Here is a 12,344-nt window from a genome sequence, read left to right on the forward strand (position 1 = left end):
CTCTATTTCTTAATTTTTAATTATATATGTTCAATCTTATAACAATATGTGAACTAGGAATAGATTTCTTTATGTTTTCAATATTCATGTCAAGATTGATGTTCCATATCAGAATATCGTTTTGTCTTTTATATACTCGAGCTGGAGCTTAGCTGGGATAGTTGGCTCAGTTTTGTCTGCAAACACTGGGACGAATTACTGCAGACATTTTGGAAGAAACATGCGCGCGTCATTCAAATTGAGTAAGCCTTGCTTCAAAGTTCATTCATATATTCATACGTCTAGACATTTATGAGCTCCTCCTTTTAATTCCTCTTCCAGTGTTATAAATGGCTTATGGCCTATGTATCCCCAATAAGAGGTTAGCTTTTGAAAAGTTTGACCTGTATTTCTTTCCAATACTTGTACTTATATCTGGAGTTGACATGTTTTCCTAATTTCCAGCCTGCCATGTTGTTTACATATCCGCATTTTCTCGTTCGAATTTTCCATGGCTTTCTTCAGTGTTCTTCAATAAAAGCACTACTGTACTTATTAAATAATAATACTAATATTTCCTTCCCCCTGCAGATTTATCAAGGGACGCTTCCTTCATTGTGTCGTTCTCTTTGCTGTACTGTAATAGTGACTCTTACGTGTTTTCTTCTTTTATCTATATAAAATTTATAATATCGTACGGCTTTTCCCTTTGTTTATCATCAATCTCTATTATAAAATCGATAGATTGAGTCAAAAAAGAGGGCCTTGGGCAGCTGCAGAGCGGTCTCACCCAGTACGAAACGGGCCGCTTACAGTGTCGGCGTCTCTTGCATTCACCAGCTATTCACCCTCTTCTCTCATCCACTTTCATACACACTCTTCGCTCTGCAGTCCTGTTTCCTCGGCCGTCGCCGCGCCGAACAACGAGTCTCTAGACTCTGTGTCCTCACCGTCTTCTCGTTTCTCTCCTCAGAAATTTCATCGATCCGAAGTGAACAGAATATTACTTCATTCATTCTTACTTTCAGAACTGGGAAAAATGATCCAAAGGAAGAGGGTATCGTCTGGAAGAACAGGGCGAGGTAGAAAGAGAGAAGGTATCATGCACATGAAGATATACCTACCGTAACCTTCATTTCAGAGTCTAATTCGCCAGTCCGTCGTCGTGGATCAGATGACGTTCGTGCTCCCCCAGAATTTCGACCATACGATTACGATGCCCTTTCTGCATTCATGATGAAGAGTCTCAAAGGACAAAGTTATCCGTTCTTATCTAACGGTTTCGTGAGTTTTCTCATATTTTAAGTCCCGTAGTACTAGAATGAGTTCTGAAGAACCGATAACAAAATCAGTCTTGGAAAATAGTAAAACTAACTCTAGCTTCTTAACTATAATTAAAAACGGTATGAAAAGAAGTCCTGGCCTATCGAAGTTCATTTGCGTTTAGATTCACCTTGTACACGAAATCGAAGCGATGGCAGCGGCAAATAATTTCACAAAAGACTATATGGAGGGAGAAATTCAATTTATAAACGAAGGATACTACCCTACTCCGAATCTGAATGCAAGAGCAATGCCATCATATGATTCAAGAGGAGACGATCAACAATCTGATATGGAGGGAAGTTCGGAACCTCGAACAGCCAGAGCACCTGCAATTCCAACGGAAGAAGATTTAGCTAAAGAAGCTGAGTAAGTTCTTATTCATACAAATATTTTTCTTAACGAAAAAAATAATTATTTTAAAACATTCAAACATATTCAGAATCTGCTTGCTTCCCGAAGAACACGAAGAAGATGACTTTGATGAATACCCAGCTTATCATGTGGGAACGCGTTTCTGGACTTGGTGTCGTAAAAGTTTCATGGGAAAAGTGGATTCAGAATTTCTGGAGAATTTTAAAGAGACTATTCTGGACGTGTACAGTGACGAGGCACTTCAAAAGTATTTGGTCAATGAACCGTGGAAATATAGAAAAAGAGCAGCGCATGCGTCCAGAAGAAAGTCATTGAATACTTCAGGCAGTAAAAAAAAGGTCTCGATTTCAAATGAAGTAACATCTCCGACAACAAATGGAAGCAGAAATGGAACTCGAAAAACGTAAGTTATTGAGGCGGTTATTATATTTTAAAAAAATAATTCTCTAATTTCAGATCGCTTGCTGGATACCGTATTCCAAATCGCCGAATTTCGGAGAAGGAGAAAGATATAGCTAACAACAATAAAATAATGCCGATAATTGATTCAATGGTATACACAGCTTGTAAGGAGTATAAAGACAGTAAGAATGCTCCGGAAACTCCATCCGGAAGACGTGGCAGACATAGACTGACAAGCCCTGAGGTTTCCAGAGAACGTAAATGTATGTTAAATTTCTAATGGATTTTAAACATTTTTGAAGAATTTTAGACCCGAAATTGGAAATCGATACTGAATCTGAAGGTGAAGATGAAACAGTGAATGGCACCAGCAGTCAAAGAGGATCCTCGCGATGTAAGTCTTATATAAAGAAGAGAATACAGAAAAGGCGAAATTTTCAAAAGTTCTAAAAGCTCGTTTACAGTGCATTCTCCACGACAACTCAAGAAGGAAAAAATGGAGGAGGAATACGAGCGAATGGAAAATGGTCATTCTTCTTCGAATGGCATCAATGGACACTCTCGAACTAATGGACACGCTGGAACATCGTCGCCAAAACGAAAGAATGGTGATATCAGACACTATTTCAGTTCATCTTCGAAACCAAGCACTAGTACTACACGAAGAAACGGAGAGAATGGATATGATGATATCGAAGTTCCTTCTGATATAGAAGATTTCGATAAAAAAGCAATCGGATCGAAGATTGTTTCAAAACTCATTGCGGGAGGAATCCTTCCAGACTCCAGTGCACAAATTTTCGATGAATTAACACGAGATGACGGCGAAGAGGGACCAAGTGTATCGACAAGAATAGAAATGAGTGAAGAGGGAAAAGATGATGCTGAAGATCAGGAAGTTGGAGAATTGGCTGAAGAGCTTCACAATTTGCAGATGAATTTGAAAGAGGAAATGAAAGAAAAACGCGAATTGTTCATGACGACATGGAGACGTGCGAAGGCTCATTTCGCATTTTTCCACACTTTCAATGAGCTCAAACGAGGAGATTATGATGTAAGTGCCGTTGATCATTAAATTCAGAGTTCCAATAAGCGAATCATTCTTACAATCACTGAATGTGTGTTTTCAGCTTTTCAAACTTGGAATTAACATGTACCGAGACTTCCCCAACCGAAAACTCCCAGGAATATCTGAAATGATGTTGCTCAAACAGGCTCTAAGGAAGCGAAATCGTCTCGCACGAATTCATTACGGAAAAATGTATCGTCGACATCCGAAATACAGATGGCATCAAGGATACGTCCCAGCTGGGAGACGTGTCGTAGTTTAAAATAATGTACCTTCCCACCCTTCTCATGAAATCAATTTTTTATTTTTTATTGTTCAATTCCATTAATGACTTCATAATTAAATTATTGATCTCTCACATTAATCTCTTTCTTTTTTTTTTGTAAATTATTTCATTTCTCTTCTATTTTCTGTCGGGTCTTATTCTATTGGTCTTCTTCCCCCTTCCTCAAAAATTGATCCACAAAACGCACACTTAAAATGCTCCTAATTACGTAAACATAACCAATATCATAGACCTCGACAATGTTTTTCACTTTTTCTTTTTTCCACACTACCACAATGTTCTTCCTGCGCCTTAATGTAACACACATAACTAATTTCAAATTTACCGGCATATCGATGTGTCCTCCCAATAAATATGAGTAATGTACAAATTCTTCCCCATTTCTTTCTTCTCAACAAATTGTTCCCTGGTTTCTGCCATTGTATACGTTTTGTTGACGTGGCAGTGCCTTTTTATTTACGCTTTACCAGTCGACGGCGTCGTCGTTTTGTCTGCGTCTCGAAGCTATCAATGCTTCAATGGGAAAAAGAGAAAATATAAAGATTTTTGGCAGAATTCAGTCGATGGAATGGACGGAGCAGCAGGAGCAGGTAGCAGCAATGTTGTTAGACAGGTGAGATTTCTTCGACAATATGAAGCGACTGGAAAAAAATACAATTGAGTATGCGAATTTATCAGAAGTTTTGAAATTTTCATATTGCCAGGCGTTTGAAAACTGAAAAAAGGAACAAATCTGCTGAAAAATTTTAAAAAAATCACACACATTTTATTTTCAGGGATTCATTTGTCCATTTTGTATGGAAGATTTCGGAGAATACGAACGACTGATTGGACACGTTGAAGATGATCATCCAGAAGAAGACAGCAGCGATTTGGCTGGTTTATTCGTTTCGAATGTCAAAGGATTCTTTGATAAAGCGAAACGAGGAATTCAGAAATTGGATGCTAAGAAAAGTATTGCAGAAATTGCTAGTGTTAGTTATTAGCTCGAAATTTTTTTTTTCATCCAAATTACTTCAGAACGTCGAGTCAGAATTCACAGAAACTACCGAAAAACTGACAGAAAGAGCTCCATTACCGCGAATTCCGAAACCATTGCCTCCAGATGAAATATCTTCAGGAACAATGAGATCAAAAACAAGAGAATTTATGTCGACACGAGAGCTCAATATAAATGAAGTTGCTGTTAGAACAAATATGTTAATTATCAGATTAGATAGATTAATTAATGGAGGACCGAAGGATAAAGATCCGGCGAAGAGAAAAGGTAAAGAAGCAATGAAACAAATTTCAAATTAAATCAATTAAGAATTTGAACGAGAAATCGTACCCTGGCTCGACGATGCAGAAGCTGTGTGTTGTCCCCTATGTGCCGCCCGTTTTGGTCTCACTCGTCGACGTCATCACTGTAGATTATGTGGAAAAGTTCTTTGCCATTCTTGTAGCAAATTTCTTTCTTTTGACACTGCTAGTTAGTCTCATTCCTCAGTTCCTTTAGATATTTTATAATATTAAGGATCTCTGACAAGTTCATCGAATCCTCTTGGAAATGTTCAACTAGATTTGGATGATAAACCAACAGATACAGAGGAACCGGAAAGTTCGAATAATGAGGAAAATGGGCGGAGATCATTCTTCGCATTTTCTCAAAAATCAATGGATAAAATGAAGAAAGCAATGGCCGGTGCTGTACAAAAGGTTCATTCTGCTGCTGCTGGAGAAGAGATAATTGCTGGTGCATTGAATGAACAAGAGATGTCAGATCATATGAGAGTTTGTAATCTGTGTCTGAGGGATTTGCAATTCCGAGAAAGTCAAATGGAGAAGAAAGATCCGCCTTCTTATGTTCAACAATATGAATACATGAAAGAATTGATTGAAGAAGTGAAGAATCTTGTGCCAACTTATGTTAGAGTGGTTGTTAGTTTAAAGTGAGATATTAGTTTGTTGCAAAGATAAAATTAGTTTAATTTCAGTAACGGAGAATCTGTTTACACTCATAAACACGGAGAGGAGCTTCGATCGAAGTGTTTGGAAATTCAGAAGAATATTGATGTTCTGAGTAAACGAATAGCAGAAGGAGCAGATGATAAACCGAACGCTGGAAAAGAACAACAATTGAGAAGAAACATTCGTTTATCCGCAGTGAACGCTCTTCAAGGATTAATTGGACAAATGGAATCACTTCCAACAGCAGAAGAATGTGCGAATCGAATCGTGAGAAGAAAAGAAAAACGAGTGAAAGATTTTGCGAGAGTGAATCGAACAATGATGAAAATGTCGAATTCAATGCCACAACTAATGGCTCACCCTCATTTGAACAGTACAAGTAGTGTATCTTCATTAGGAGGTCCACCATCTTCCGATGATGGGTGGACTACAGAAGATAATGATCTGTAAGTCTAAAGAATTGTACCGCTGAAATTATCTCGATTGAGTTCCAGAGTGTTTGAGCCAAGTTCCATCGAAGACGACACGATTCGAGCAGACCATCCACTGTACGAACAACGTGAACAACTTGAAAAATTCCTTAAAGAAGCAATATTGAATGGAAGAATGGACGAAATGGAAATTTTGGAGAGGAATATCAAAGAGATCGACGAAGAAATGGACCGTCTTGGTCTTTTATCCTAATTTATTTACTTTCTAGTCAATGTTTTAGCTTTCCTGTGAATCAAAAATTGTGATATATTCTATTGTGCCCCGAGAGATTTTCGTATATTTGCATATTTCTGTGATCTTCATTTTCTACTTTTTATATCTTTTTACGCAATGTAGTTTTGATCTTTGTATCGAGTGGAGTATATGTCATGAATAAGTTTATGCATATTGAGTGGCAAAATAGTAATGACCCGAACTCAAAATGAGATCGAAACTGGGGGAGTAAATGTGAAGGAAGAAGATTAATAGAGGCCGCCTCTAGATCTCAATATAGAATTCAGACTTGGTGTTGGTCGGACTGGAATAGCGATTCCGTTCTCGTCAATGAAGACTTCACTGATTGGTTGACCATATGTCCAACGGCGGGGAATAACCTGGAAAGGGAAATTCTGAATTTTCAGTCAGAACTTTTAATGAATTTCTTACCGGTCTCCCTCCGATAGAAGCAATTGGTCTGATGAAACTTTTATCGTTAATGTTGATTCTCGAGATAGAATCAGCCTCAATTCTTGCCTCATCAGGATATCTCCCCTGGTATTGCTGTTGTTCTTGTGCTCTCGTCTCCTTTAGTTTTCGAAATAATCCTTGCATTGTCAATGATGAACATTCTGAAAACATTTAATTTGATCGTATAGTTGTCAGATTCTTGTCAGATTTCTTTCGAATCTTCATTGAGTGATGGGTTTGATAATTGAAATGAAGGAAGAAGAGAGTGTGTGTATGTGAGGATTTGAACCGATTTCTCTCAATTCGAAATACATTGATCAAAAGTCAAAAAAGTGGTCAATGAAACTGTTATTGTTATCATTTGAGATGAGGTTATGATGATGATGGGAAACAGGTTTTTGGGTTAATGGCACGTAGATGAAAGCATTTGATTCTCTCTTTCTAGAACAAGATGGGATTCAAATGGAATTCAGATGGAATTAGAACTAGGGTTCATGAGAAATTTCAAAGTGACCTATTATCTATTTCATTCACTGAAAATCCCTCACTCCAATCTTTAAAAATCGCGTAAAATCCTGCGACTCAATTCGTATTCTAGAGAAGAATATCGTTGAACAGACTCCTATCCATTTACCCAATAGAATATCTAGATTCTGTGAAATTTTAGTTTTTGAAAAACCAGAAATACTCGAAAAAGTCAGAATCATAATTCATTTTTGATTCAAAAAAGTTTCAGTTTCAGTCAATTTTGATTTGACAGAGCCCCATTTTCGCATCAGAAACTTAGACTACTTCGTGAGATACTAGAAGGTTTCTATAATGTGATGTGTCCATCATCTTTTAAAATCAAAGTATCTCTAGTTCACAGCACTCTCCTCACTCCCTATACTTATAAACATAACTAACCTTGAATGAAGAAGAAGAAGCCAATAAAAATCACAACAAAAGTATATGATTTCATGTTCGAAAGTTGTCTGCAACTAACTATTCTCTTCAATTTATCTTTCCTTTTAAATGTCGTCTCGGTGAAAGATTCGGAGACACAGACGACCGATGACGTCGTTGGAGACCGTTCGGAAGGAAATCGTCTTTTAACACTTTGACGTTTGTTAGCTGAGAGAATGTCTGTAAAAGACCGAAAGACTGAAATAACAGATCAGCTGGTGGATGGGAGGTGGAGAGTAAACAGAGAAGACGATCAGATGACCTTTGAAAGATCAACGACGACTCTTTTGAGAGTATGAAATCATAAAGAATACAGAAGTCAAAGACAGACAAAACAATTATTGAAGACGTCAGAAAAATGAATTTTGTGTTTATTAATTATAGAGAAGAAGAAGAAGAAGAAGAAGAAGAAGAAGAAGAGGGGTGTTTACTGAAACTGTTCAATGAGTGTTCTAGAAATCACGTAAGACAAAAAACAAATAAGGGATGTAGACGTTTTTCGTATGACAAAATTTAAATAGGTTTCTTGGGGTGCTGCTTTAAATCGGATGGTGTTTTTGGGTAATTGGAACGCTTCTTCTGTAAGACTATTTCGGTCTACTACAGTAATCACATTCAACGTGGACTCTAACTTTCAGAAGAAATCAAAAATCCACGTTTATTTTCGTAAAAAAACAACAGAGAAATCATTTCCTTTTCTCTCTAAACAACTCTAGGTTTTCATAACAATGCAATTCAAAATGAATTGTTTCGTTTTGGTATGTTCATTGGGAAAACAAGAAATTTCACTCTGATTTCAGTTATGCTCCATCTTCATATTCGTTCAGTCAACGATAGCTCTGGATAATGGAATTTCAGAATTTGAAAATAATGTAACTAGTCGACGCGAGTGTTGGGCAAAGGGCGGAATTATTTCGAATATTTGGAGGAACAGCGCAGGTCATCAGTTCTGTTCAGTTTTCATGTTCCTATCTTTTTCAATTTCAGCATTATCTGCTTTGAAAATGGTTAAAGTCGATGGAGAATTCACAGTTTTCAACTTGGGAAAGCAAATCGATTTCCCAAAAATAATTAGTGATGAAGTGAAAAAGGCTTTCGAAGCAAACCAGCCTGCTTTTCTGAAATTCGATGATAAGGTATTTTGCAAAACTTTGAACATTGTTTTATGAGTTTTAGGGTGGGCCCAATTGGACACCAACGCGTGTTAACGAATCAGTAGTATGTGAAACTGTTCTTCACTATGGATGCTTACAAGATATTGTGATCAATACAACTGATAGTCTCGACGAATTCAATCGATTCGATTGTGCTGAATTGCATGGGAATCTTATTATCACTGGATTTAGTTTGTACTTTTCTTCATTATTGTATTTATTACAATAATTCAGGTCGAGGTCGTTTTGCAACAGAGAAGCAACCCGACTTCAGTAAGCTGAAAGAAATAACAAAGATTGGTCGTCGATTGATTATTGAAAGTGTTCAATTGGATCAATCATTATCTTTCGATAAATTAGAACAAGTTGGTCGACATGAGGAAAATAAAGAATTTCCAAGCATTCGAATAGTCTCTAATTCAATGCAGAGTATTCATTTTCCATTGTTAGATACTGTAGGTTTTGCACCCGTACTTATCAGTAATCCCCCTTGAAATTCAGGCTGAATGTTCCTCGAAACCGCCGATCAATTGTGTTTTAACTGCGAATAATCATAATTATTCTTCTCCTGGAAAATCGATGGAAATTAAATTCAGAAACGATACATTGGAATCAATTTGGATATCTTATGTTAACCTTGATTCAGATGCTGAAGCCACGAAAGAAGCAGAATTGGAAAAAGAGAAAATGGATGTGCAACAGAAGATGAAAGATTATAAAAATGATTACATTGATTGGCAAGAAGAGGCATTTGGAGAAGAGGGTTAGGTTTCAGAGAAGACGGAAAATATACGAATTGAAATTGTTTCAGCGTCTCTCGTTATGGGAATCATTGGTATCATTTTATTCGTTGCATTTCCTGGATTTTCCGCGTTCATGTTAGTGAGAGGTAGAAGAAAACCAGATTACAATTTCAAGGAAATGGAGAAAGCAGACGAGAAAACTCAGGAAGAAAAGAAACCAGAAGTTTCAAAGATGGCTGAAAATAAGAGTTCTCATAATGATGATCTTGGATCAAATTGATTTTTTATCGAATGAAAAATAACTTCTCTGTATAGTTATTTACGTTTCAATATGTCCAAATTCCAATAATAATGAATTTTTCCGATTTTCGAGCAGTTTTAGATTTTCGTTCCAAGCAAACTTATATTTTTAATTCAAATTACAGTAGGATTACTTTGGCTACATCGACTCAATTAATGGAGATGGAAAAGAGAAACCCATTGATTTTAAATTTTATAGAATAACAGTGTTAACAACAGTGGCAGACCACCATTTTCTTTACTACGGTATTTACAGTATGCCTTAACTTTGAAAATTCACCGAAGACGTGCCAGTAAGTTCTCATTTTACTAATAAACTAGAATCAACTGAAAGTATTCAGATGAATAGAATCAGAAAAGTTCAAACAGGAATCTAACTTTCTCTTGTTGCAATCAATGAATTTGAGCCCAAAAAGTGCATTTTCGTGTCTGAACTTGACCGTTTTGATCCATGAAATTCTAAGATCATCATTTCCATTTTTTTGAGGAATTCAACTGAAATAGACAGATTAGTAGCGTGAATTCGAGATATTCTTTATGATAAAGAATGAGTGAAAGACAGAGGATTAACTTATTATTTTGAAAAATGGAGTACGTATTTCGAATGATATTTATGCGCATACTCATAGTGAATTTAAGAAGAGAAAAACGGGAATTCTACGGGATTACGTCGAAAATTCGGTTATCAATGGAACAAAAAGTGGGAGATAAGGAACAATATTTTGGGATTACCGTAGTCGATTTCGAAGAGGCGGAGTTAAGGGAAAATGGAATAAAAGAGAAAACGATTGGAGTGTCGAATTTAGAAAAATGCTACCGCTTCCCTATCCAATCAACCCAGTTACAACTACTACTCAAATGACGCTTCCCATTCCAACAGTGACCATTTCTTCGCCTGTTATTCCATCTACTTCAACTCCTTCATTGACTTCTCAAACATTGGCGAATGCGTGGAAATTGGGAATTGCTCCGTCGCCTGCTTCCAAATTTCTTCTTCCAACGACACATGGAATCATGAAAATGGTACAGAAATTGTGAGTTTCGCTTCGAATTTATCGTTTTCACTCTATCACTCTTCCATGAAGCTTGTTGCTGTGACAGATAACCGAGGAAAGATATTTTGTATTCATTTAGATCCCTTTGTCCCTTCAAAGTCGGGAATAGACATTTCTCTAAGTATTACGGTAATGATGATCTTTGTTTCAATGAATTTCTGTTTTGAGTGGGAGTGTGAAACTGGAAAAAAAAGTATCTCGTTATTTCTCTGAAAGAGGATAATTCCTCAAACAATCAATAATCTCGTAGTAAAAGCTATTGGATTTGTGAAGAAAAAGAAAAAGTTTCAAGATGATGGCAACCGTATGTTTCGATTTTTACGGAAACATTTTCAGGAAAAGTTATCACTGTTGGAATTCTGGATCTCATTTCATTAAGCCTAGTTCCAAAATGATCCGGGTTTAGACGTACAACTTTCTCGTTTTTAAAATTTTGATGTTCTAGATATTCTTTTCCAGTTAATTCAACTGTAGATTTTCAGAAATACCTAACAGCAACTGAATTCTGAAAGATGAAACACAGTTTCGGAAAAGTTACAGGTTGTCAAAGTGAAAAGCTCCAAAGGATTTTATCATTACCGTTGCCATCCTTCCCTGTTCCTATCTGTAACTTTCAACTCTCTACCTTCCCAATCTCTTTATCTTCTCTCTTTAAGATGATTCCCAGTTGATAATCAATTTCAATTATTTTACATCTAGAAATCTATACACCTATCCATGCCCTCTTCCTTCTCTCTTTTTTCCCTCGAATAATGTGATTCCCAAGTCCCTTGTCGACCCTAACGTTCTTCTTCTTCTTTCCTCTAATACATTTGTCTGTGTCTCTCCACTTAAGAGATTTATTTAGTGTGTCTTAGGCAAGCAAGCACTAAGGAGAAGATGGGTTTAGTGAGGGAAAGAGGAGGAAAAGGTCAGTCTCCTTATTCTATCTCTTATATACACTAACCATCGATTTTCTAACGAATTATTAAGGAGGTTTCCTTATTTTTAGGGTCTCAATATGTCCAACTCAAATCCTAGCTCCCATTCTTCTGCAGATGTAAAACTATATTCCTTTTCTCTCTTATTAATTCTTTAATTCCGAATGGTAACACATCTTGAATAGTAAAGAAAATTACATGTTTCCTCCACTGACGAATCGTAGTGTAACTTTAGAAGATCAACTTTTTTGTTTTTTAAAAACCAATTTTTTGCTTTTGCTAATAATTATATGTATGAAAAGGTGTGAAATTATATCTATAGCATCTGTAGTCTTTATTCTGAAAAAGATCAGAGACATTCCTTCGGAAAAAAGAAGGACAAGGTGGCAAACGAACGCTTATCTAATGCTGCTATCGTTTCTTCTGAACAAGAAATTGGAAAAGAAGAAAAAGAAGAAGGTCATCTCCATGTGTTGAACTGTTCTTCCTTTTCTTCCTTCTTTTTTTATTAATTTCGTATTCATCCAAACTTTCCATTTTCTCATGAAGAGCATACAATATAACTATCTTTTCGAAGAATTTCAACGGACTTTCAACACTTTCTCACTACCAAAACGAGAAAAGTTACAAGACTCTCAGATCTCAGTTTCGGTTGATTTCCATATATTTCTTGATGAGGTGTGAA

The 12,344-nt window shown here is 36.5% G+C and overlaps 5 protein-coding genes across 5 annotated transcripts; 4 read left to right on the forward strand and 1 right to left on the reverse strand.

Annotated features, from left to right (window-relative positions):
* Positions 1-1,018: 1,018 nt before the first annotated feature.
* On the forward strand, positions 1,019-3,410 carry GCK72_014759 (uncharacterized protein; the record flags this gene model as incomplete). Its single annotated transcript, XM_053730444.1, has 8 exons — positions 1,019-1,076; positions 1,121-1,263; positions 1,427-1,671; positions 1,745-2,080; positions 2,134-2,342; positions 2,390-2,473; positions 2,544-3,133; positions 3,210-3,410. The coding sequence occupies 8 exons, from the start codon at positions 1,019-1,021 to the stop codon at positions 3,408-3,410; spliced, it is 1,866 nt and encodes a 621-aa protein (XP_053585216.1).
* Positions 3,411-4,002: 592 nt separating this feature from the next.
* Positions 4,003-6,068, forward strand: GCK72_014760 (uncharacterized protein; the record flags this gene model as incomplete). Its single annotated transcript, XM_003108110.2, has 7 exons — positions 4,003-4,047; positions 4,211-4,408; positions 4,455-4,701; positions 4,744-4,905; positions 4,951-5,365; positions 5,411-5,830; positions 5,879-6,068. The coding sequence occupies 7 exons, from the start codon at positions 4,003-4,005 to the stop codon at positions 6,066-6,068; spliced, it is 1,677 nt and encodes a 558-aa protein (XP_003108158.2).
* Positions 6,069-6,337: 269 nt separating this feature from the next.
* Positions 6,338-6,713, reverse strand: GCK72_014761 (uncharacterized protein; the record flags this gene model as incomplete). Its single annotated transcript, XM_003108317.2, has 2 exons — positions 6,338-6,469; positions 6,522-6,713. The coding sequence occupies 2 exons, from the start codon at positions 6,711-6,713 to the stop codon at positions 6,338-6,340; spliced, it is 324 nt and encodes a 107-aa protein (XP_003108365.1).
* A 1,502-nt stretch (positions 6,714-8,215) lies between these two features.
* GCK72_014762 (uncharacterized protein) lies at positions 8,216-9,664 on the forward strand (the record flags this gene model as incomplete). The annotated part of the gene is made up of 7 exons (XM_053730445.1): positions 8,216-8,245; positions 8,288-8,426; positions 8,475-8,569; positions 8,664-8,832; positions 8,876-9,096; positions 9,143-9,404; positions 9,453-9,664. 7 exons carry the CDS (start codon positions 8,216-8,218, stop codon positions 9,662-9,664), a joined length of 1,128 nt encoding a protein of 375 aa, XP_053585217.1.
* An 830-nt stretch (positions 9,665-10,494) lies between these two features.
* On the forward strand, positions 10,495-10,722 carry GCK72_014763 (uncharacterized protein; the record flags this gene model as incomplete). The annotated part of the gene is made up of 1 exon (XM_053730446.1): positions 10,495-10,722. One exon carries the CDS (start codon positions 10,495-10,497, stop codon positions 10,720-10,722), a length of 228 nt encoding a protein of 75 aa, XP_053585218.1.
* Positions 10,723-12,344: the final 1,622 nt, after the last annotated feature.

The sequence above is a fragment of the Caenorhabditis remanei genome, chromosome IV (genome assembly GCF_010183535.1).
Source record: "Caenorhabditis remanei strain PX506 chromosome IV, whole genome shotgun sequence".
NCBI classification, from domain to species: Eukaryota; Metazoa; Nematoda; class Chromadorea; order Rhabditida; family Rhabditidae; genus Caenorhabditis; species Caenorhabditis remanei.